We start from the raw sequence: 26212 nt of genomic DNA, 5'->3' as shown, positions 1-26212 counted from the left end.
CACGTGGTAGCATCTTGACAGTAGCTTCTTCATGCTAGTGCTAAACAATGTCTTCGGCCGAAGTACTCACTTGTCATGATTTAAAATATACTGCCCGCCGCGTAATAATCTCGACTCAGATCAAAGCGATACCTCTGTTTCATAACATAAACTCTTAACTTCCGGTACAACGTGCAATTCAACCTTTCGCCGTACAACGTCATGAAGAACTAAATTACCTTTGCTCAGAACTGTAACTGCGCTGTACACATATTACACATCGGACAACTCTGGGATTGTACTTAGACGACTTGGACGACTACGTGACTTTTGCCGCGTCACATTCTGACGCGGACTATCCGATAACGCCTATTGTTTTCATCCCAACGTCACATGCGCAAATGTCCGACTGGAGGCCACAGATGACCAAGTAATTTCATGCCGTAGCATGGGAATTCTAGTCTGTGCGGAAATGTGCACTCGGTGCAAACAGAACGTCACTTGGTGGACACCTCGAGCACCCTGTTCCCCATTTTCTTGGGCTTGAGTTCGGGCGAAGGGACGCGGTCGATGGACAGTTCCTCGTCGGTGCTTAGGCCGGAGTCACAGTGCACCGCCGACAGCTGGTGGTGCACCAGAGAGCGGGCCGGGAACGCCAGCGCCCGCGTCGGGTCCACGAGCGGCGGGAGACGCAGCTGGGCACGCCTGCGGTCCGTTTCGATGCTTCGGCTCGCTGCGGGCTGCGCGTTCTTCTTGCCGCTGCCACCACTGCCGGCAGAGCCGGAGGCCGGTAGGCACTTGGCCGAAGCAGCTCGCGCCCCGTTGTGCGAGGGCCTGCGGGGAGTGACGCTTCTCGAAGTGGCCGCACTGGATTGCGACGAATGGGGAGTCGCGTCGGCGTCATCGTCGGGAGGCCGGTCGCGGACGATCACCGGCAGTCTGCGCCAGAAGAAAGGAATCGTTGTCACAGGTGTCACAGGTTCTCACAAACAAACAAGTGTGACCGGTGAAAGGTCAGAGGTTTGGAAGTTTTCATGAAGCACTTTTTCAAGAAGAGCCGAACTGCTTCCGACCGAGGCATCTAGTGCAGGCTTTCCTTTTAACGCAAGATATGTGGCATTGACAAGGGCTAGCAATCGAAGGCGGCGAGTGGATTTCGTTCCGAAGGTTTTGACTAAAGAGAGGTCTATTTGTCGTGATCATCAAACTGATGCAATCACTTTAGGAGATGAGATCGTTCAAGTTGTAGACTGAAGATCAAATTAAAACGATTTAATAACTCGACATTGCCAGTCTTGCCACGATATCTTCTACCTGAGGGTTTAGGATGATGGTCACATATAGTAGGCTACTGCACCGCAGCCGATGTCATTATGGGCGCTAACATTCCGTAAACACGTTAATTATTCCGCGCCCACAGAGCAACTGCAGGCACCAACATGGAGTCATGCGAAGGAGAAGAAGAAAGGGTATATAAATGTCTGTACATTGGACAGAGTTGATATCAAATAGAATTGTAATAGCTAAGAAACTAACACTCACCAAATTAAGGAAAAAAATCAAAAGAATTGACATTTCGGGCCCGCACGAGTTCCCTATTGACAATCACCCTGTGAAAAAGGGACCCATACGGTCCCCGGAACATGAATTATTTTCCTTTTTTCTTGATTCGGCGAGTGTTCGCCTCATAGCTATTTGTTTCCTCCTCGCCAGAAGGGATTCTGTCAAGCATGCACCTAATCATACAAGTGACCATATAAGATGAATTGTCAACCTGGACGCTATTAAGATTAAAAACCCATTCAGTATTGTTAATTTCAATATTACACAGAAAATTAGGCCAGAGACACGCTCCTCTTTCTTTGTTTGCTTTCTCTCCCTTTTTCACTCTCTCTCTCTCCCTTGTGATCCCATTATACAGGTTATGCAACGGTGTGCTCAGGGAGAACCAGACGTCTTACACGCTGTTGGCCAAATGTTTAGGGAAATCCCCCAAGGTGGAGTAGATTTGTAAAAATGGAGTAATTACTCACTGGCATCCACCCGAACGCAGCCAAACGGCTACAAATGAAAGCTGTACAGCTTTCTCAGAAACTTCGTAAAGAAAAATTGGTCGTGGTCCGGGGTTCGAACCCGGGACCACCGCTTCACCGGAGCAGTCGCTCTACCAGCTGAGCTAACCGGGACGGCAAGCTTATGATAGGGCGAGAACGAATTTATCAATAACTCGACGTGGGAACTGTGTTTGCCAAATGTTTAAGGGAATCCCTCAAGGTGGACTAGATTTATAATAAGGGAGTAATTACTCATTGGTATCCACCCGAGCGCAGCCATACCGCTGCAAAGGAAAGCTATCAGCTTTCTCAGAAACTTCCTAGTTAGAGAAAAATTCGTCCTGCTCCGTGGCCCGAATCCGGGACCACCGCTTCACCGGAGCAGTCGCTCTACCAAGTGAGCTAGCCGGGACGGCAAGCTTATGGTGGGACGAGAACGAATTTATCAATAGCTCAAAGTGGGAACTGTGTTGGCCAAATGCTTATGGGAATCCCCCAAGGTGGAGTCGATTTGTAATAAGGGAGTAATTACTCATTGGCATCCACCCGAGCGCAGCCATACGGCTACAAAGGAAAACTATCCACCTTTCTCAGAAACTTCGCAGCTAAATAAAAGTTCGTCCTGGTCCGAGGTTCGAACCCGGCACCACCGCTCCACCGCTTAACTCTACTCTGACAGCATGCTGCTTGGGAATGATCGCACCTATGGCTGCACTTGCGTGCTGAAGCGGCCCCAGCCGCAGTCTTGGCCGATGCTCCAGTGGCAGAGCCTCTGTGGGACGGAGCGCGCGCCGGCTCGACGGGCTCCACGAGCGAGGACGACGTCATGGACGCAGCCACAGGCCCCGACATCCTCCTCGCTCCCCGGCCCCGGGTGGCCATCTCCAGCTCGGCGAGCGTGCGACATTTCCACTCCAGCTCCCTCTGGAGGTTGGCGATGATAGAGTTCTTCTCCGACAGCTCCGCCTGGTGCTGCCAGTCCTGTGAAAGGGGATTGCCAGGGTTTCTTTAATTTTTCTGTCCTTCAAGATCAAAGTTTCAGTTAGTCATGAGAACTGACTTACGCGACCTTGTGTTCCAATCTTAGCGAAAACTTTAAAGCTTGTTTTACAGTCCGCAGACTAGCATTTCTGCTACTGTAGCGCCAGATGACAAAACCTCTGTTAAAGCCACAGGCAAAAAATTATCCGCCGCGGTGGCTCAGTGGTTATGACGCTCGGCTGCTGACCCGAAAGAGGCGGGTTCGATCCTGGCAGCGGAGGTCAAATTTCGATGGAGGCGAAATTCTAGAGGCCCGTGTACTGTGCGATGTCGTGCACGCGAGAGTACCCCAGGTAGTCGAAATTTCTGGAGCCCTTCACTACGGCGTCCTTCATAGCCTAAGTCGTTTTGGGACGTTAAACACCCATAAAACGAAAACCAAAAAATTATCATTTCCTGTGATACACTCATCCGTTAGGCGTGCAGATGGCACCTTCTCAGGTTTGAGAAGAATACGCAAAAGGAAAAACGTTCTGTGTCCGCGAAGTCAAGGTGTAGCATAGCTCAGAATATTACTACCATAAAGAAAAAGCGCCCAGAGAGAAAGTGGCTTTCAGACCTACAAAACATCCTAAAGCCAGCCGGCTGGTCACAGTCTCTGAAAAGCGCTAAGCGCTAAGCATCCAATTTTCTCCTTACCCTGCACCATAAAGTGAAAGATAGGTTCCGCACCCATGTTTATAGGGAGACGTTTGTTAAACTTTATCTGGATCCGGCCATCCCCTTGTCTAACCCATTTCAAACGCGCCCATCTGCTTCTTCCTTTTTTATTTGCCCCATTTCCCATCAAGTAAGTTCCACTGCAGAACAAAATCAGCCTCTGTGAGCTGCGCCTCTGTGAACAGAGGCACAGCTTGGGCGTAATTAAGTGACTGCACCTGTAGCAGCACCTACCTGCACCTGCAGCCGCTGGTTGAGCGAGACGAGAGCGTTGTTGGCTTGCTCGAGCTGAGAGCTCAGGAAACGACAGTGGCAGCACCACTTGTCCAGGTCTTCCTCCAACTGCGCTATCTTGGCTTGGTAAGATTCTGCGATGTGCCAGCCGTTATTTATAATTCAGGAATGACCCCCTCTTAGCTTAGCAGTACACGTGCGGATAACACAGCCGTAACGTATGTCCCTTCTGCTGTTCACATCTTGTCTTTGGTTGCGTTTTCTCGCCATTGATAAATGAAAGGTAGACATATCCCACCAGCATGGAGTGTGTGAGTCAAACGGCTGCTAAAGGTTTTTTATCTGAACTCAAACGCAACTTGAAATCGTAGGGAGACAGTGTGAAGGTTTAAGCAGTGTATAAACGACACTTTTTCTGACAAAATGCGGGAGCGTTTTAATGTAAATGATTCCGTATAAAATGTTCCAAAGGATGGTTCAAATAGGGGAGGAAATAAGCGTACAGCAACGCGAGAGATGAAACACTACAACTGTTTTTTTAAATATTCGTGAGCTGGCAGGGAATGTAAACCTTTTTTACAGACAAAGGCCACGTGCCGGACGGAAACATTTTAACTACGCATGCTAATGAATGGGCACGAGCAGGTCGTGACGTTCACTAAGCTTTTGTCCCTCCCAGGATATACAGCTATATTAAAGCATTAAAAGAGCCCATGAATGCCATCACTAAAGTTTTCTTACAATAAAGAGCAGCCTGCGCTTCATTCCATGCGAATAGCAAGTAAAGAATTAGTGCGATAGTGAGCAAGAAACTTGTCAGTACGCAATTAGTTCTGTTAATAATTACATCAAAATTCAGCCCAAACGATTATATTCAACCTGGAGGTAAGTATTCATGTCAAAAAAGTTGTTTTCGTTTGGCCTTCCTTGCTTATCCAAGTGCTGGCTACGACCACGTTTTGCGAGCGAATGCAACAACAGTGAATGCTCACCTTCGTCCACTAGCGTAATCCCGTTGGTATAAAGTGCGAACTGCATTTCTGCATAAAAAAAGTGTCGAGAAAGGAGGATTAGAAGAGACAAGGGGACAGAGAAAAAACACTAATTAGCAGTCAGAGCACACCACTTCTCTCGCACATGAAGTTTTCAGCGCAGAAAATCATCACAACCAAGAACGACTTAAAATTAAATCTCCTAAGCGTTTGCACCCCGCCGCGGTGGCTCAGTGGTTAGGGTGCTCGACTACTGATCCGGAGTTCCCGGGTTCGAACCCGACCGCGGCGGCTGCGTTTTTATTGAGGAAAAACGCTAAGGCGCCCGTGTGCTGTGCGATGTCAGTGCACGTTAAAGATCCCCAGGTGGTCGAAATTATTCCGGAGCCCTCCACTACGGCACCTCCTTCTTCCTTTCTTCTTTCACTCCCTCCTTTATCCCTTCCCTTACGGCGCGGTTCAGGTGTCCAACGATATATGAGACAGATACTGCGCCATTTCCTTTCCTCCAAAAACCAATTATTATTATTATTATTAAGCCTTTGTGGATGCCTTCCTAGGAACTTGGAGACAAACTTTTGTTGCTGTGCAGTATTTAATGCCAGCGACACGTTGCTAAATGCACATATTATTGAAAAATGTCTTTTTCACTGCAATTGCACTGAAACAGGTAGAAAAATATTTGGCTGCGGCCCATAAATGTCAATTTCTGAAAATGAAACGACAGACCGTGAAGTGCCAAAGCGGGACCTCCAACTACAGATATTCAAGATTGTTTTTGTTGTCCATTTCCCGGATCCATTTTTCTTCCCATTTTCTCCTATGACTGGAGCTGTCTTAACATTTTCCCGAAGCTGCGACAGTTCTTGAGCTTGGAATCAATTCATCTGCAGCTATATTCTGCAGCTATATGCAGCAAGACGATCTCTGCTATTTATTTAAATAGCACAACAGCACAGAACCCACAAATTTCGGTCGTCGAGTAGTCAGTCTGCGTTGCAAGAAAAAAAGAGAAAGGTGAAGCAAAAAGCCGATACGCCTGACGGTCTCAGCTCCATTGAACTGCGTGGTTCGACTCCCGCTGTCGCAGGTTCCCGTCGGTTTCTCCAAAAGGGTAGAAGCTAACCCCCGGCCTGGTGCTCGGCTTTCCTAGCAAGACAATAACTTGAGAAATGAGTCCGCGCCTTCAGATTTCGCCACGGTGACCTTGAACGGGTGAGCCGAAAAAAAAGGCCGTATACGTAGTGGGGCTTTAACACACACAGACGAATTAGGTCCTTCGAGGATCAACGATCCGTCAAAATGGGGATTGGCCAAAGACCTTCTTCCCGAGAATTTCACCCCAGAAGAGCCGAACACCAGGCCGGGGAAAAGCTTACACCCATTAGGAAACCGGTGGGTTCCCAGCGGCACTTGGGATCGAGCTTACAACATCCGGCATACGACGCGGATGCTCAAATCACTAGGCAGGCTACTACTGCGGTTTCTCAGGCTCCGTCCTCAGTACGTACTCAGATGTCATGGCGGGGTATAATATAATGGCCAGAGAAAGTGCGAGGAGAAAAGCTTTCCTCTACACAGCAGGTGTAGTAAAAGAAAACAGTTTCGATAATGTCAATACTGGAAGAGATATTTCAGCCTGAGACATGGGAATGCCAAATTTGTTCCATACATTGTAAAACGAAATCGCTGCTATATACGGCAGCCGTGGAAGGACGTTTAGCGCCACAAAAAGCTCTTTCTCAGATATTTTTGGAACATGTGCTGGTATCTAGTGAGTGCGGTCAATGACATATGTTTCTCATCTCTTCAGTAGCATGGGGCAAGGTGGGAGTTAGTGCCAGCAGATTTTACGGTGGCTGTAAAATAAAAAAAGCAATGAATGCACATACATTTCAGCAAGCGGCACAGCACTTCTAAGCACTTATTAGCGCCCGTAACAGTTAAAGGAACACTCGTAAGCACATATTTGAGCCACGAAATCTGGAAATTTTATCTGTGCTATGCAATTTTTACAATTTTCTGTATACTGCAGAAACTCAGCCCCAAGCGGAAAGTTAGAAACGCAGAAGAATATAATCAATCGCAATTTCGAAACCAAAATAATCCTATCTTAAACGCTTGAAAATGACGATGAGAATTTACATTCCAGGCCCCAAGAGGATGCATTCCTGACCATGTCCGACAGCTGGCGATCAATGTGCATGAACACGGAAAGCGCTGGCGCGCACCTTTGACGGTCTTCTGGAGCTTGGCGATTTCGGCGTGTAGGCCTCTGAGCGTGAGCTTGTGCTGCGTCTGGAGGAAGACCAGGTCGCTGCGCGCAGACCGCAGCTGCGCCTGTAACCTGGCCGGGTCCTTCTCGACCACGGCCGGCAGACCGGAGCCGGGGGCAATGACCTCGTCTCCCTCGTCGCTGGGACTCCTCCTCCTGGCCGGCTTCTTGGACTCCGCTCGGCTGCAGCCATTGCGGTCCGTCGCCACGCTCGGCGCAGCGCACATGGGTCAAGACCGGCCGTCGCGCCACAGCGCGCGTCCGGTCAGCAATCTTTCCTCCTTGGCTGGACCATCCTCATCAATGCTCCTGCAGAGTTGCCATCAGGCAGGCCGAAGCATTGAAACTGCGTGTGTTGTGTTGTGTTTTATAGCACATAGGCAGCTAAGGCCATCATGCGCCAAGCACAAAGTAAGTATTTTTTTTGTTGAACTTTACAGAACTCTGAAGAATCATAGGTAGTGTAAGTGGCCTAAAACGCATGTACTACCTAGTGATCACATAGAAAAGAAATTGAAGCGTTGAAACTATCACCTTAATTACTAATTAAACATTGCGGAACCCCTTTCTGGTTAACATCTCTGCCTTTCGCTCCTCCTCTTTATCTATCTATCTATCTAAACATTGCGAAAGAACCGCTCTGCTTTTAGTGTGCAAGCACTACGTCACTAACAAAGCTGAAAAACCCGAGGTATGTGTGAAGCCTCAACCTTTCACCTTTGACGGAGCGCCAGCGGCGGAGGTCTTGCGCAGCTGCTCCGTCAACGTCAACGCAGGCGGAAGAATGCTGAATAAAGATTGATTGATTGATTGATTGATTTATAGCGGCTGACGATAAGATCTTACCTTCTGTTGCCTTTGGGCCGGTGTTGCCTTAAGTGCCTTCGCAGGTCCTACTCGTTTTGCGTTAAAGCCCAACCATTTTTTTATGTCATTTTGTCGACCATGCTTCGCACAAACTTCACGCATGTATGTATGTTCTGGCTACTCCCCAGCCTTTGCTTTCCAAGCCTCTGGAGCATCTCCATTACTGCTTCTGTAGAGCTGCCATAATGCACCCCACGGTCGAAGCCCTGAAAGTATTAGCGTACTCTAAACAATGCAATAGACTGACCCTGCTGGGCGCTATCTCTGTCTTAGATTTGATTTTAACAAGCTTAAAAAGCACTTCATTCGTAAGTTCTGGATACTGCCCTCACATTTCCGCTTTCACTTTTTCTTTTTTTCTTTCTACTTTCATACCTTCCTTCTCTTTTCCCTCTTGTCGCGCGCGAAGCCTTGAAAGCACGTACTCAACTGCTTTAAAACTCCCTTTCAACTGGGCCATAGTTCACAGAAATGGTCCCCCAAGCGAGCAGAGTCATTGCATCGGTCGTGAAAGCTGTTTTTGATACAATGGTGAAAGTCTCACCACGTACCTGTGTACTGTATGTATGACTTGCAAGTATCAATAGAGGTAATGACTACCTAAAATGACAGGCAAGCTGAACCATTAGCGAATGTTTTGATTGAGAAGGTCCCGTGGAATACACTTTATACTCAATTCGTGAGCACTGAACACAGTTCGGCCGCAAGTCACTCTTCAGACAAGCACAATTGGATGGAGCCTTCATCCAACGCGGCTGACGTGTTATGGTTGTTACTGATGATGATGGCGGTTGTGATAATAATGAATACAAGTTTCTCTTGTTTATTCATTCCGACGTTGGAACCAACGAACACTCGCGTCGATATACGCCTTGCGCGTGACCCTTTTCCTACGCACAACGCAGCAGAAGGCACCGACCGACAAGCAAAACCTGAAACACAAAAGAGCCCCTACGGCGGTCAACGTCGCCGCTACAGGGGCAAGTACGCTAAAGCAGAACGCATCCGTCGGCTTCGGGCACGTCCCGACCTGGCCTCAATACAGGGCGCATTTCAACGAATTGTGTACCGGCCTGCGGTTCGGGACGCGGTCGCGGGTAGCGGCGGATCCGCTCCGGTTCCCCCGGCCTCGCGGCACAGCAGAAAGCGGACGCGCAGAACTGCGCAAATGGCATCGCTCGCGTTTTTGCAGTGCGACTGCACTAGCTTGCGGACCACACTAGAGGCTGCCAGCGTGTGCCTCGTTTAATTAGCATTCATGAAACGTTGCTTGGCTCTGAGTGCTAAAAACCTTGCATGGTTTCCGATTTCTGTTTTATTTGTCTGCTCCGGTGTTATCGGAGAGCAGAGGGAGTGCTTTGAAATTAGCCACTTGTTATACAAAAGTCGCGGTATATATGCAAGCGACCACTTTAACATGGCGTGGATGTACATTCATGAAGAAAAGTTTGCGAGGTGCGAATTCGCAAAAAAAAAAAAAATCTTTTCTGCGTTGCCTCAGTAGCCAGTCAGCTAGTATTCGATGTAGCGGATGGAAAGCCCATGTCTCCTCATGTAACTATACACTAATCATTTTTGCTCTCAGCCCAACACGAACGGGACACAAGACGAAGGACTAGCACAAACAGGCGCTGACTATCAACTGCACAAACAGGTGCTAGTCCTTCGTCTTGTGTCCCGTTCGTGTTGCGCTGAGAGCAAAAATGAACACTTACCAACTCGCCCAAATTTCCGCCTTGCTATACACTAATCGTTGACCTATTTTGCCTGACAGCGAAGAAATAATTTTTTGCAAGTCGTTCTCAACAGAATGAACACATTCATGAACGATTATCGACTCTTCCCGCACACCAAACTAGGATTTAGATCTCACCTCTCGGCACAGAACATCGTGCTTAAATTGTCTCATCAAGTCCTGGCTACACCACCTGGAGCAGGAACGAGGGCAATACTCGGTATCGATCTAACTAATCCTGGAGAACGCACATATAGTTACATTAAAGACTTTCTAACCGGCCGCACCGCGAAGCTTCGAATTGACACTCTCAAATCTCCTCCCATACCTCTCGGGAACGCTGGGACGCCGCAGGGCCGCGTCTTGTCACCCTCACTTTTCAATTTGCACTGCTATCGTTAATTGCGTTCCTAAACTACACCACACATTCTATGCAGATGATATCACCCTCTGCACCACGGTAGGTAGCGACACAGACACCGAACATACCCTGCAGCAAGCGATAGACATTATCGGGGATCATGTCAACGCCGCAGGCTTATCATGCTCCCCACAAAAGCCGGAAGTTCTCATTAGGGACAACATTCCAAATACTGAACTACCACCCGGCTTTTGGCTCTAAGCACGAGGAGAGCTTATCCCTCAAGTTTCTACCATCAGGGCATTGGGTCTCTTCATTCGAAGCAGTAGAAAGATTTCCACAACGTTGTAAGCTCACCAGCTTCGTCTCACAAACACTTTCCCCAGTCAAACGTATCGCCAACCATCGTAATGAGAAGAAGATAGCTGATCTCATACGCATCATCCAAGTGTCACTTACTGTCTCGAACACCTCCGACTTTCACAGGCAGAAAAAAATAAAGTAGATGTCCTCATCCGCTCAGCCTACAAAATGTCTCCATACCAGAAGACCAACGGAACGTCTCCTCGCGTTGGGACTTCACAGTACGCTAGATGATTCAGTCGAAGCGCATCTGACAGCACAGTACGAACGCCTTGCATTCATCCCTTCTGGCCGTCACATGCTTTCAACACTGAACATGCCCCTACAAAAATTTCTTTAGATAGTCTATAGACTGTCCACAGACTTCTGCCTATAAAGTCTATAGACTTTTTATAGACAAACCCTAGAGTAAAGTCTATAGGCAATACAAATCATACAGACAGTCTAAAGGCAATCTATAGATTTATGGTCATACACTTTTAGTAGACTTTTGTTTATAGATAGCCTATAGACTACGAATAGCCAAAAATAAATATCTATAGTAAGGCAATAGAGTCTACAAGAAATCAATAGACTGTCTATAGACCATTTTAGCAAGGACATTACGTATGAACCGGCTTTCACACATAAGGCTTCACTTCCCAGGCATATTCACAGTAGGCAATCCATCTCTCTGATACCCGGAACATGCATCCGACTCATTGCACTAGCGGGCGAGTTGAGCGGGCTATGGCTCTCCACAAAAAATACCAGGATCGCGAACGCCGCTGAATATACTCAGCAGAGAGCGTATGCTACAGCAGCTGTATCCCCCACTGTCTCCCTTCTTGCATGCGTGACAGTTCGTACTCGCACCACCGAAGAGGAAGAGGAATGTGCGATAGCCATGGCCATAGCTTCTGCCATTTGAGGGAGCGTCTTTTGCAAATTCAATTTCATCAACTGCGCTTGCCTGTGTCCTCCGCGGTTGTTCTTTCCATTGGCACTCCTTTGCTTGGACGAAGCGAGAGGAGTGTGCGCTCTGCTGTGCAAAATTTCCTTCAAGAAACGCAGCGACTCCTATTCTAATTTCTTTTTTCCGCTCTAAGAAAGTACAACATTGAAACACTACAGGCATTGTATACTATTATGCACATTAAGCCATTGTCCCGTCTTCGATCTCCGAGTTAACAGGACCGCTGTCCTTGCGTCTTCCAATCTATCAGGCTGCATACTATTACCACTCCTTTTCCAGTCAAAACTTTCCTGTATCCAGCAATTAACCGCCTGTGTCTTGGCCACTCCCCCGCAGTGGGTATGTGCCAGCAACGTCTGAGGCCTACCTACCTACCTACCTACCATAGCTTCCGCGTCATGTACTCCTATCCTTAGTGACTCTCAGTCTGCAGTTCGTAGTTTTGCCTAAGGTCTTGTTTCCCCAGCTGCTCTTTCCATCCTTCGGACAGCCGCAATCGATAGCCGCTCCATTTCCGTCATCTGGATCCCCGCCCACACTGCACACGCACCGGGAAACAGGGCCCCATACGACGCTGCTCGAGGTCTCACCCACTGAGCAAGGAGGGCCGTCGGCCGACTCCTACGCGGTATTTTTCGCGAAAGAAGGCTTAGTCACGTCTTCAAACGCTGTCTCTAGCAGAGCCGGCCCAGTATACCGCCTTGTTTCTCCGTAGCTATAACCCCGACTGCACCCCCCGTGCAGTCAACGAGCCGATAGAGCTCGCATCCTACGGGCTTGCCCCGCTGATCCTCTTAAAGCAGAAAGGCAACTCAGCGCTTTTAAACAGTGGAAGCCGGAGCTGCCCAGCATGGACCTGGCTGTCCAACGTCGGGCTCTCGAGCGGGCCACTGAGGTCATCACGAAGCGACAGGTTTAACTCAGTCGCAAGGGAGGAAATGAAAGGGAAGAAAATCTGCCATGTTCAAATGAAACAGAAACAGAGCAGCGAGGAGCGCCCAAGAATAGAATGATAATACAGAAATCGTTGGACGTAAATTAACCACTGACATTCGCACAGCTGTCTTGAAGTCGTGATTTAATTCGACTACTTATATCGTAAGCCTCACCGGGGTCTTGGTCGTGTTCCATACGTGAACAGCGCTATGCTTTTCATGGAGTGCTGGACAGACGCACGTACGAAGCACCGTCGAATTCAACTCGGAAATAGAATATTTGGGACCCAAAATAAAATCAAAGAGATCGGGAACATAGAATAAAAAATATATTACAGTCATTACTAGGAATGTGCGCGTTAAAAATACCTACGTACCAAAACAAGATATTCTTTCACTTCTCACGTTGGGTCATTGATGGGAGTGTATACATACCGGGTATCGGAGCTACGCACAGAATACCACACAGCGAGCTGGTCAGATGTCACATGCAGACCTTTGTTCTGCAAGACCGATAAGGAGATAGCGGACCCAGCACAGCACAACTGGCAATATATGCTTACAATGTTTGCGAACGCGGAAACGGTCGAGCATGATAGTCTTATCTGGTTTATTGGGATATGATATTATGTTCAGTTATAGACAAAGCATTGGTCGCCAGTGCTTTCCTTGGTGCCCAATGTTATTTTTTCAGCGCAGTGAGGTTTTACAGGAGCGTCACAGTAGGCTGGGACAGTGCAGTGCGTTCAATGTGCATATCAGTGGAAAATAAATAGGAATAAAGTACTGATTTCGCTGTTTTCGCAAGCAAGAAATAGCAGTTTTCTTTCTTCTGCACGCAAACCTAGTTGTCTCGTAGCGCACAACTTTATAACAAATGCACAGATGACCACTTCCGTGTGATCACTCAGGCGTATTCGGGACATGGTCATTAAGTGGTTTTTTCTAATTGCTGCGGTTGATAAAACCTTTCTACCCAATTTTTAAATTTTAGTTCATTTCATACCTCAAAGGCCCGTGGTATGGGACATTACATAAGGGTGGACGTGGCAGTTGGTCTCGACAACAATGGTCTTGATAGCGTTCTTAAAATGAATGGCGCTGATATGATGCACAGTGTACTGTGGTAGATAATTCGAGTCCCGGGATCACATGGTGAAAAAAAGATCGGAGATGAGCGGTGGTTCCTGCGGTTGGGGCGTAAACGGCGTTATGGTGACTAATACGGCTGAAGAGGCGCTGAGCACGTGATATGAATGATTCTCCTAGTGCTAAAACATATCAAAGAGGCACAATATAGAAATTTTTCGTCGCGTTTCAAGGTTGAGTAAGATGGCTCTAGATTTTAAAGCAGCCACACTAGTGTGGTATGAATGATCAGAATAAATAAAATGGACAGCACGATTTTGCATTTTTTTTCTAAGGTTAAGGAGAAGTAAGACAGGTGAGTATCCCATATTGCTGAAGCGTACTCTAGTTTAGGACGTATAACAATTAGCTATGCTAATTGTTCGATGAATGGGGTGGCAAATTGTGGATTGCGACGTATACAACCAAAGGTACGATTAGAATCGTTAGCGATGCTTATGATATGACAGGACCATGCTAGATTTTGCGTTACAGTAATACCCAAGTACTTACAGGAAGGAAAGGGACGACACTTCTGAACCAAAAAGAACGTATCTAGAAGGATTACTCATTTGCTGACGACGGAACGAAATCAGACGTTTTAGCAATATTATGAGACATTTGCCATTGTTGGCACCAAGTTCCGATTCGGTTAAGGTCTTGTTGAAGAATGTCAACGTCAATACTGTTGGAGACTGGGCGGTAAATTACACAATCGTCAGCAAATAAGCGGATGGTAGAGGAAATGTTGGAAGACATTGAGGCCGACATTCATCACTTGCTGTGGTACTGCCCAGCTCTCAAGCCTACAAGGATCCGGCACCTGATGGTAGCAGGTCTTTCACCAAGCAACCCTGCTTCATACATTGCGTGGACGCAGGGACCGTACCATCGTTCTCTACTGGACTTGATCAAATCAGCTAATTTTTTCCATTCATTTAATCTCTACTACATCATTCATCACACCTTCACCCATCATTGATGCCCTGGGGCAATAATTTTCGCTTAAAAAAAAGCAAGGGTCCTACAATTGCACTTTGGGGAAATAGCTAGATAGCCGCAGTTGTCCTCATGACTGCGGATAACACGTCAATGATAGAAAATGTAGGTAGGTGATAACAGCCCACCATTTGTGTCAGGGTGAGTGACGTTTCTATGCATGGTTTCGAAGTTGCGCGCTTGTTTACTCCAACGGTGAGCCCAGCGGGTTGAGAAAGAAGAAAAAGAAGGAAGGCTACGTTTACAAACCCTGGGAAAAAAACACAGAAAGCCACTGAATGGTATCGAAAGCATGAGAGGTCATTTGGGAACTCCCTTGACCTGTGGTCGGTAATTTATTCCAGTTTCATTTTTGGCTTATTATTAGCCGGATATGGGTAACAGAAGTAACATAAAGATACCGAGAGTCGTGGAACAAAGAACAAGTTTGATTTAAAATTAGCCTGATTAAATAAGGAGGAAGAAACGTACTAGAGCGTTACGTTTAATATAAACGGCTTATATACAACCGGCGGTTTATTATACTAACGGAGTGGAATTTACGAAAAGAGAAACCTCGCCGGGGAGACAGCGGAGCAGATGGGGATATAATATTAAGAAATTCTCTGCGAAAGGGTGCATGTGGCTGGCGCAGGACAGGGACAAGGGAGGATCAGCTGGAGAGCCCTGCGTCCTGTTGCGGATGCAACCGAGCTGGTGATGATGATGATGATGATGACGAAGACGACGACGCACTGTTGTGTTGATCTTTACGAAGGCAGCCCTTTCTGGGTGTAAGCCGAAATTAGAAACGAAATCGAAATGAACAATGAGACTTGAAATGACAGAGATGGCATGTTCAGATTGTAATCTATTTTTTTTGTTATTATCCAATTATAGTTCTTTGTATTTGGATTCCAGAGCGCCCGTATGCCGCCGATATTGCATTGATCAGCAGACAGGATCGATTGACGTTAATGATGAACACTGAATGTAAACAACTGTATGAGAACCGGCTCCGCGCGACCTCCGGTGCATGTTTTAAATGGCCATTCACAGTAACACCACCACGAAAGAGATAAGAACTTCACAGACTACCTCCTCTTCGAGAGTAAAGGTAAGCGTGCATTTTTTTCTCTATTTCGAGGACCTGCCATGTGGCATGAGATGGGGCAGTCAGTGCATTATAGAAGGTCGTGGAGGCAATTTTCATCCGGGAACCTAAAACAGGCTCCGGCTCCTAGTGTTGTCCATCAGCCACAGGGTGAAGTCTTCCTCCCTAGTATAGCCTTTAGGCCAACTTCCTCTACACGTCTTGTTCTTGAAGCCCTTGTTCCAGAAAACATCGACAGAAGGTGGCGAACATCCGCGTCAGCGACGGGCGTGGATCATTTGGGGAGTGGGCTAAGGACTGTTCCTTCGTGAGAGCCCCATCGGCACGTCACCGACGGGGCAAGGGAACTTCAGCCCTAATCTTCTAAGGGACACCTCCAACCTGTGTAAATTCGGGGGGTGGGAGTAAGTGTACTGCAGAATCAGGGCATGTGTACTTCTTGAAGAGGACGTCAGGATGGGAAGAGAGGAGCTGAGATCAAAAGAGAGGATAGTTAGGGAGGCGTTCGTGGTTGGTCATTGATGTGTTAGAGCGTCTGGTCTCCTCTGGTGAACGTACGGTGCCTCACCTTGTGTCCAGTGTACATGGATGCATTTCGTTACTTTCTTATTGTGAGCGTGCATCTGTTGAGCGATGTTTAGTGTCTTTGTAACTCTTTCGAGCTGCCTAATAGGTAGTGAAGAGTGTGTGTAAATATAATTTTCTCTTATTGCGAACAAGTTAATTACAGCCTCCATAGCATCGCGGATAACGTTGAGCTCCATCACAAGTGGGTCCGGGCGGCTAGAAACATATTAACGATGAGTGATTAACTCAGTCTCAGTGTGTGTCGGGATAGTAGTAGTCATACTACCGCTCTTGTCTATGACCGACGCATCCATAAAAGCGATAGACGTCCGTGAACTTCAGTCAATGACAGTTAGAGGTGTCACCTTCTGTTTACGATGCAGTTTAGTCGTCCTGTTTGCAGTTGTTGCCATGCATGTCCTCGAAGGAGGATGTCCTTTGTGCCGTTTATGCTATGTAGTCATTAAAAGCAGCTGCGATGGCCATAACACACTTTCTATTTCATTTTGTTTTGTTGAATCTAGCTGTTCCAGAAGTTTGTACAGTGTATCCAGCGCTACATCACGATGGTCGTATCGTGATGGGCGTAAGCTTTGGCAGGGCCATGATTATGCGCACTGCGTTAATGTTTATAGTTTCCAGGGCCGCCCGCTGTATATTATCCGGTATAGCATCCGGAGCCAGGTATAGTTTCTGAAGTTGAAGTACTGAACGTACAAGATGTCTGGCCATATCAGTCCGGGCTGCTCCTCACCTAGATGATATGCGTTTGATCAAGTGTAACGTAATGGTTGCTACCTTCTTTATCTTGAGGAGCCACTGCGTCGCTTTCACAGATATATGAATGTCATGTCCAAGGACTCTCAGCTCGTCCGCTTCTTGTAATGTCTGGTTTGAAATTTTGAGCGTGACTCTTTCAGTTTCCAATTGCTTTCTTCAGTTTTTGTTAGTCACGACGTGAGCGCAGCTGGACTTCTGTAGCGTGTGCCTTTAGGACTGCGGGACAGAACTATATGGCCCCTCCACGCCGCGCGCTGGCTTCGCCACCAGGGGACTAGGAAGACGCTGTTGTTGATGCACATGCCGCTACGGTGGCGGCCTAGCATGTAAGCACCAAGGGGTGAGGGAAAGTTTTGCCAATGCTCGCTTAAGTTCAGCTGCATGTTATCCTCCGTTATGTCGCCAATCGCGGCATGAAAACGGGAGCTAAACGCGTTTCATGCTTAAAATTTGAAACCCAAAACACATTCAGCACGCCGCTATCGAAGTCTCATGTTTAACTTTCCCCACAGGTGAGGATCAATAAAGCGTATATTTATCTTCCTTGCTTTCGCTCATGAAATGAACTGCTGCACTGCGCAGATCACGTCAGTATAGTTGTTTGTCATGAAAACTGATTTTGTGCTCACAGTTAGAAATTCGGCCCGCGTTGAAAACGGGGGGGGGGGGGGGGGGTACGAACAAGAAAAAGAATAAATTTTATTGTGAACTTCGCGAATTGACGAAGTAACTGCAAGTTTGCAAGCCGAGAACTTTTCCTTCCTCTTCCTTCACACCCCATCCGCCATCTGTGTGCACTGGATGCGGCATTCCCCAGGCACAGACGTTTCCACACCAAACATTCGATGGTTTGCTTTCGGACAATTCTTTATAAGCATATGGCCGGCACCTTCCAAACAGCTAAAACAAGTTTCGTTCAAGAGGAACTCTGTCGCTTTGCACAAATGCCTGCTGTGCATACCACTACTCTTGCTAACCACACCTCCACGACCCCTTTTTGAGCCCTTTGAGGCGCGTGACGCATAGCGACCACACCGGCGCGGTCAACAGGTCTTTAACACCACATGCAGGAAGTCGAACAGAAGGGCATTAGCGATGCGTGAACGTGTAATGGATACGACCCGCCTCATTTATATATCTTTTTGTCCTTTTGCAGCTTCCGCCTCCCCTTCTTTTCGTATTCCATTCCTGGCTCCATATTTCCCTGGGCGGTGCCATTTGGCGGTCGCTTGGCAACTGCGCTATATTTACTTCGGATGGCCATGGCTTCGGTGAACATTGGCTACATAGGAACGCAGTGTAAGGAAGAAAGAAAAAAGAAAGTGAACGCTGTGCAGTGCGCAAGGCACAAGCACATGCGTTGCCCACGTCGAGCTCTGTGAATGCATGGTGACCATCGATCACGTTGTGCTGACCATCCTGATCGACAATAAAATAAAGGAAGGAAGTGTCCAAAGCCACCCCGGAAGAAAGCTAATGGAATGAAAACGACAGTTAACAAGGCTTCTATTAAGTACACTGAAGCGTTCTTATCTTTTTATGACGGCTGCCGCTTGCGTCTCCCGTTCTTGGTTAATATCCTTGTCGGCACTCAACTAACTACATTTTCTTTTTGTTCCGAGAATGGCCAACGCCAGATATTCCGTTTCTCTTTTTTTTTTGTTTTTATCTTCGTGAAGGCGGATTCCGGCCTTTAAAACGATTAATGCACCATAGACACATCCATACACGTGCACATGCAGAGAACGAAGCAGGGAGCAAAGGCAAGAGGGAAAAAAAAAAACCAAAGGGCATGAATGACGTCAGTTTTCCGAAAATAACTTGACGTGGGAAGAGACGTACGCATGAAGCTTTCCGCAGCGATTTTATTCCCAGGGTAGCTTTGGCTCCGCGTCAAAGAGAGAAGGAATATTAATGGGACAGAAAAGGCGTAAGCGTGCTTTCTCAGAAAATCTTCTCTTTCTTTTTGTCTGATTCCATCTCCACTTTCTTGTTCTCTGATTAAAATTACGGAAATAGAACTCAAGTAACTAAGTCAGCGCAGGTGTTTGTGAGTGCCACGAATGCTGAAGCACAATGAAACGATGTCGAGCAGAAATATCAAATGCGTCGCATTCAGTTGTCCCGGTTATATGCCGGGTAATAGTCAATCGTGGAACGCAGTCTTCAGAAGCGCGCCATATTTCAGAAGAATTACCGGCCTCGAAAGGAGTGCACATCCGACTACGCTTTGGCTTCTCCATCCTGCAGTCACTCCAAAAATCACGTGTTACAAAAGCCGTTGAAGGTAACAGTGAGTTCGCACAGAGTTTGCATAACACCCTGTTGCCTTCGAGAGACCAGTGATTATGCACAAACAAAAATAAGGACAAATGCGTGATTAATCGGCAAGAGATAACCTATCTAATGGCGGTTACGGCGGTTTTCTACCGAACAGTAGCTTCTTTCAGCGGAAAAGGTTATGTGAGTGAAAAAATTAAGAAAGGGTCGAAAGAAAATAAGACGATAAAAGAATACACGTACTCGGACGCACACTGCCTGCGCTAACCAATGGCTTAACCAATGGCTGTGATACATGAATGTGTCATGGACATTTTTATAGGCACATATACACGACATGCCACGGATGGGTCAGGCACCTACAGTACAGACAGTTCCCTTCCGTCCGTAGATGAATTCATTCTGCGTCGTCGTTGTAATCTCTGCAGAAACGATACACCACGAACACGAAGACAAAAAATCGACTTCATCTTTTCTTCATATTTAGATTAACTGAGGACTCGGAACTCTACTCGGCAAACTCACTGTCTCTAACCACAGGGTTTCCGCTCTCAGTGCAGCATATACAGCCATCATCACACACGCTAAACGCCCGCATATGTAGCGGTACGCGCCATTGGGTATACCGGTACACACCTACCTACCCAACGATGAACTTGCACATCCGCACTTGCGCCTCATTGCGTACACTGCCTGGAAACTGCATAAGCACATCACGGGCGCTGGCTGCAGAGCTTAATTATTCCAAATACTCTGCGCAAAATACATACACGGGTACGCCACAGGGGCTGTCATGGAGGAGGATAGTAATTCGTCCAGGTAAAAAACACGCGGCATCTATGAGCCTAAAATTTCTCAGCCTGGCGCCCCCTTCACTAAGCAGGAATATGCATTATTTCTCTATAGATATTTTCGTTATTTTCTCCCTTTCAATTCGCCACTGCAATGTAGGAGGTCAGATACACGTCACTCTGGCCACCGTCTGCGCCCTTCCTGGAACTATACCTATATTAAGGCAATAGCCTTTAATGGCTCATACTCGCGGTGACCCTTCTGTCCGTTACATCGCCACCTAGTTCACGTGACCTTGTGATGTCACGTGATCTCCATAATTTGGGTAAAATTGCGAATCAGTGCAATGAGTCGCAAACGGCTTTCACCTTCCCGCAGATGAGATATCTAAGGGCCTCCAACGAATTTTTTTACCTATCGTCTCTAGTCTGGTACAGGTTATTATTTTGCTTTCCGCCTCTACAGACAAATAAATAATAATTTCCAGGTCCGCGCGCCCTCCTTGGCTCGCACCTCTCCCTCCAGCCTCAGTTCTTAATGACTCCCGAGAAAGATCGAACGCCCCAGTGGCTCGAATCAAAGCGCCTCTCTTGGGCGTTGTGTGGCGTATGGTGAGATCGCGTTGTGCAAACCGGGAGGTGGGGGCTGGACCATGTTTCCGGCTTCCCGTCTATCGATCGCGACGTCTGTCTCGCCGTTGCGTTACACTCGCACTTGCGGCTGCTCCTCGACGGCTGCGGGGCCTGGCTGCACGCCGTGTCATGCAAAGACCGCCATCGAACGGGACGACGAGAACGCGACGGCGCACAGTTGACGCGTCAAGCGGGTGGGGAGACACGCGGCCACACGCACGTCACCGCGGCATCGGCGCGTAGGATTACTCAGCGGCTTGTGCGTGATTCACGAGGGCAGCGCGGAGATAGCACAAGGAAAGGAGGAAGGAAATAACCCGTGTACTACAGCGGATAGCGTATGACGTCAAGAGCAGTGCGGCTCTGAGCGTTTGTACATATTCATGCGGCACCAGACTCGTAAGGATGGTGCACACTGGCAGTGGATGTAAGGCTAATTCGTGAAACGAATATCGGCCACGGCGGTCGAATTTCGATGGAGGCAAATTTCTAGAGGTCCGTGTACTGTGCGATGTCAGTGCACGTTAAAGAACCCCAGGAGGTCGAAATTCCCGGAGCCCTTCACTACGGCGGCTCTCATAGCCTGAGTCGCTTTGGGACGTTAAAACCCCCATAAACCAATTGGTGAAACGAGTTGTTTGATAGGCGAAGTTTTGCCCGTTACGTGACGGGTACAAATACAAAATATTGCTGCAGTTCCTTGTATAATTAGGCAACAGTAGCCACCTGGGCGCTAACGCACCGAAGGAAGTGACCTTCCGATAATAACTCGTATTTCCCTTTGATGTTTTCCAGTGCAGGACCTCAGGCTAGCTGCTTTTGTTTTGGTGCTAGTCTTTTCGCACGTTGTGATAATGGGTGGGCGCAGCTGTGATCAGTTTTGTATCGTTCGTTTCGAGCACTCTTAATAATTTTTTTCAATTCGTGTCCATTCCTGTCGTTCTTTATCGCTATTTCCTTTGATCTTTTTACTTTAACTCTTTTTGTTTAAATCTGCGGGCGAGACTTACACACAACATGTAAGGCTCACCAGTTACTGTCACATAAAGGGTTAATTTTTTCCGCCATCATTCAACTGTCACTAGGCAGAAAACAGCGTCAGAAAGCAGACAGAATTCAGTCTCTGAGATGACATTAGAAATAAAAAGTAACAGTTACAACGCAAGGTGTGTACAGACAGCAGGGGGAAAAGAAGATGAAACTCTTACGAGGACTTAGGGTAGAAGGGGTGACGCCTGATCTAGTAAAAAGGCAAAAAAAAAGCAAAATTTTCGTCGGCCGCATCCAGCCTTCCCGAGGTATGCTCCACTCCTTTCCATGCCTAGTCCACGTGGGCCACTCTCCTCAACATTTTCACTCTTGAAAACAGCCACCAGCCGCTCAACGAGTACTAAACAAAATGTCCACAGAATAACCGTTTTTGCAAAATAAAATTGTTCGTATAATAGTTAATAGTCCATATTTGGAACCGACATGTACGTTATTTCAGAACTATGAACTTATTAAGATAGAACATCTCTCCAGGTATCGTATTCTACTCTCGGTTAACTCAAAATCTACAGCCCTTAAGAGTTAATTAATATCTTCTGGATATTTAATACCAAATGTCAGTGATGCAAGCACACGCAGCCCAGACCTATGGTTTGTGCCTCAGTTCTGTACTAAGTTACAAATTACTAGCATTACATACTGTTCTTACCATTCTTAACTAACATTAAGACGAAGGGCTTTTAATAATTAAACAGCTGATACATCATTCTGAACACATTTAGCATGTTGCACCTGCGTGATATGCTTGCCTGTTGTAAAATTGTTTCTTATGTTGTTCCTTTATTGTGTTTATCAAATAACTTTTATTGAAGCTATTTATTTAATGTAAACATAATGCATTATGAATTGTACCGTGAAATTCGCTTTGGTATTTTCTGTTATGAGGCGCTCAGTACGACGTTTTTCATTAAATTTGTTGGGTGCTTTGAAACTAAGTCATTTAACTCAATTGCTACCTAATGTGAGGTAACCTGAGGTGCGCTGTGTTTTTTCTTAAATTGTATTTTTGCTTATTTGTCGTTTCTGTAAAGCCCTGTTAGGGTTTCAGAGGCTAGGTGAAGTTGCAAAGAGCAGCTTTTTTCTCTGAAAACCCTCTAGCCTGTAGTGGAAAATATAACTGACCGACCGATCGATCGACTGGCTAACCGACTGACTGACTAACTGATTGCTTGGATGACAGTAGTGTTTTAGTTTAACATAAAACTACAAGGAAGGAAAACAGGAGTGTCGGCAGCGGAAACTCGTCTATTTACTGAAGCACCCCTTGAAGCTGGCGGAAATAAATGGGATAGGGGACACGATAAGCAGGCGAAACAAAGACTAGAGCACCACTAAAAATAAAATAAAACAGCGGAAATAAGCTATTTACACACTTTCACAACAAACAAAATAAATTGATAAAATGTTCACGCCCACATGTCGTTTCAGTGTTCCGCACCGCGCTCGAGCGGTCACTGCAGAAACTACACGCACTCACGTACAGTATGTAAACCCGCCCAACAGCGCTTTCGGTTAACTCACTAACCGACTTCGGGGTTTTCATCTCCAAAGTCCTTGTTTTGCTGTCCTTAAGAGAATGCCTGGAATGACAGCGACGAGTGACGGAGCAACACAGACGACGACTCTAGTAATGAAATCTGAAGCGGCCTTGTTCAAACATGCCAAATATGATGTCGCTAGAGAATGATTCAGAGAGCCGGTCGGCCCACATGGCAACAGAGGCGCCGGATAAGGCAGTAGTGATAGCTTCAATTTATCTAAATAAAGTCGAAAGAAAAAGACGGACGCCAGCTGCGGAAGCTGCCCTATATTCCCCAGACAACTTAATTTGCTGCACGAGAAAAAAAAAAGAAAGAAAAGGGATAAGTAGGTATATATACGCAGGTGAAACAAATCTAGGGAGCACAGTAAGTAACGGTGGGGGTACTATTTATCAATATATACGATGGTCATATTCGCTCCACACTCATACACTATTAAAAGACGACTATGAATGCTCACGCACATGTGCCCAGCCACAGTTCCGTGCAGTGGTCGATCAAGTTCACTGTGCGAACGGAATAGATATATCAACAGGGCAAACACATGAGATGGTATAAGGAAACAGGCGTGTGAAAACAACACTGCAAACCAAAACTTTCCGACAACAACAAGATTAAAACCAACGCTGTATCGCGGTTGTTCAGCAATATAGTTTACATGCGCGTCCTGGTTGCGACAAAGTAAGGAAATCATGTGCTCGAATTTTCAAGCCATGTAATGCGGGGCGCTTGCTCATAATCTTCTGAATAGTTGTCTTCGAGTGAAGCAGGGACTATGTTTTCAACGAAAAGCTATTCCACAGGCGTTACGTAATCATATACCTTTTCTATGAAGATAGCAACGCAGCGAAGTCACCATCGGTGCTGGAACGATTGTGTATTATGTGGCCTTTGCTCAGTGCAGTTTAGTAGCGTCTTGAAATCTCAGTCCGTCGACAGCAAAAATTTATCATTGGAATATACGTACAACGTCTGAAAACACGGAAAATTAGACATTTTTTTCCATAGCACGCTTCGACAACATTCACACACACCATATCAAGGTTTCCGAGTGAGGACTTTAACAGGATAAAACAACCTGCCATTGCGAGGCCCTAGTATAGCAGGCGGTCGCACTGTGCTGCACGCAAAGGTCAATACAACCGGTGGCCCGGTAACCGCCGGTCAAATCGAGATTACCTTCGTGTTCGTATCGGCAGTTGCATTTCGCGCAACGCTTAATCAGTATCAATGGCCTTGCATTCCCACTGTCATCAGTGGAGAAGAGCATTTCCTGCTCAATCCGAATGATTAGCCTTTTCGCGCACGCAGCCAGAGCACTGGCAGCACTAACATCGTACAACCATGCCGTTCACTACGATTGCATCCGAATGAGTCCACAATGAGGTGTACATTCGTCGCTATCGGGTTGTACCCGCGCACGAGCACTCGATGCAGTTCAATACATCAACTAGCTTCCCGTCAGACACCAAGCGGCAACGCGCTGAATGGGCCCCACCTTTCCTCTCCGGCGACGGAGGCGATATTCGTTGCAGCTTGGACTCCGGTGGTGTCAAGTGCGGCGAATGGTTGCCTGTCGGGGCACCCCAAAATAGAAGATGCATCGGATGCTACGCAGCTTCTTTCGATATACTGGTCATCCTGAGCTGTGTGAAAATCCCGAGCTGTAAAGCGAGTGGCGAGTGCGGAGGAAGTGGAAAGAGAGAGAGGAAAAAGAAGGGGAAAAGACGGGCAGAGGGAAGCGGCAGCGGCCGTTGCCTAGGCGACGGGCATTGAGTTACCGATATCGACGCTAGGGCCACAAGCGGCGCTTACGTCGGCAGCGAGGTACGATCTCCAGCTTTACAGCGGAGCAGCTAAGAAAGCAGGTTAATTGTGTACGCAGAAATCGGCTAATCTAGAAGCATTGTATAATACGGCATTCCACGACCGATAAATTCACCTTACCCATAGGCCATTATAAAAGACACTTAAATCCATTTAACTTGCCATGCATTTTAGCTTCCTTTTGAGTGTTCGTGCGCCTGTGTGCGTGTGTGTGTCGACATTTACATGTGTGCAGGCGCAAACAGAACTGCAGCGGCTTATCCTCAGCAAGTAGGACGATAACAAGATGTGAACTGCCATGCAGATGAAGCTTGCTCAAAATGGAATGCTGTCTGTACGCATGTTGTAGATTTGCCCCCCTTATATCTGTTGATAGCCTGATATTTTGACAACATTTAGTATTTGACACTTACGCAGTGCTCGTTGTATAATTAACAGCTGAACGGATGAGGGATGATGCATGATCCCCTCATTTAAGGTACGAGCCGTACGAACCTCGCGTCGACTTTTGAATTCCTTGAGTGTGCAGCGTTTAAGTGGTTCCGCAAACGCATTGGATCAATCTTTCTTGATGAATGAAACTCGATCCCGGAAGTCATCGTCAACGAAAGCGGCAACTTTCAATTTACGCAGCTGATATCTGCCAATCTTGATCAGCCAACTCTGATCCATTGAACATAAAGACAGCAATAACTCAGCAAAAAAAAAAAAAAAAAAACTTCCTGGTCGACTTAACTACGAACGTACGTTTTGCTTTTGTGTCTACAACTTATTGTCACTCATATATCACATATTATTGTGTTCCTGCATATTGTTTCGTACGATTTGTGCATTGAAAGCACTTTCTTTTGAATACTCTCTGAACACACATACTTATGAATACGGTGTTCTTTTCATTTTTTTCTAGAGATGTATTACATTACGCACAGTTAATAGAACTGTAAACGTTTCCATGCCTTCTTGTCTGTTTTTTTCCTTACATACAAATGTATGTGCATCCCACTGCATCCAACAAAGTTTTCACCACCACCACCACCATAATTGCATGCATCACTACACTTTGAAATGCTTT

General features: G+C 46.8%; 1 protein-coding gene across 5 annotated transcripts; it reads right to left on the bottom strand.

The window, feature by feature from the left end:
- Positions 1 to 252: 252 nt before the first annotated feature.
- On the bottom strand, positions 253 to 25011 carry LOC144120689 (uncharacterized). 5 transcript variants are annotated; one of them, XM_077653329.1, is made up of 6 exons: positions 24812 to 25011; positions 7192 to 7544; positions 4961 to 5008; positions 3969 to 4102; positions 2737 to 3014; positions 253 to 918 (listed from the first exon to the last, which is right to left on the bottom strand). In XM_077653329.1, exons 2-6 carry the CDS (start codon positions 7460 to 7462, stop codon positions 477 to 479), a joined length of 1173 nt encoding a protein of 390 aa, XP_077509455.1. In that variant the 5' UTR covers positions 7463 to 7544; positions 24812 to 25011; the 3' UTR covers positions 253 to 476. The 5 variants fall into 5 exon arrangements, with proteins under 5 accessions (XP_077509455.1, XP_077509457.1, XP_077509454.1 ...); XM_077653331.1 differs by lacking the exon at positions 24812 to 25011 and adding an exon at positions 12887 to 12971; XM_077653328.1 differs by lacking the exon at positions 24812 to 25011 and adding an exon at positions 12829 to 12950.
- Positions 25012 to 26212: the final 1201 nt, after the last annotated feature.

This window comes from Amblyomma americanum, chromosome 2 (genome assembly GCF_052857255.1).
Source record: "Amblyomma americanum isolate KBUSLIRL-KWMA chromosome 2, ASM5285725v1, whole genome shotgun sequence".
Classification (NCBI taxonomy): domain Eukaryota; kingdom Metazoa; phylum Arthropoda; class Arachnida; order Ixodida; family Ixodidae; genus Amblyomma; species Amblyomma americanum.
This window is presented reverse-complemented; position numbering and strand designations above follow the sequence as displayed.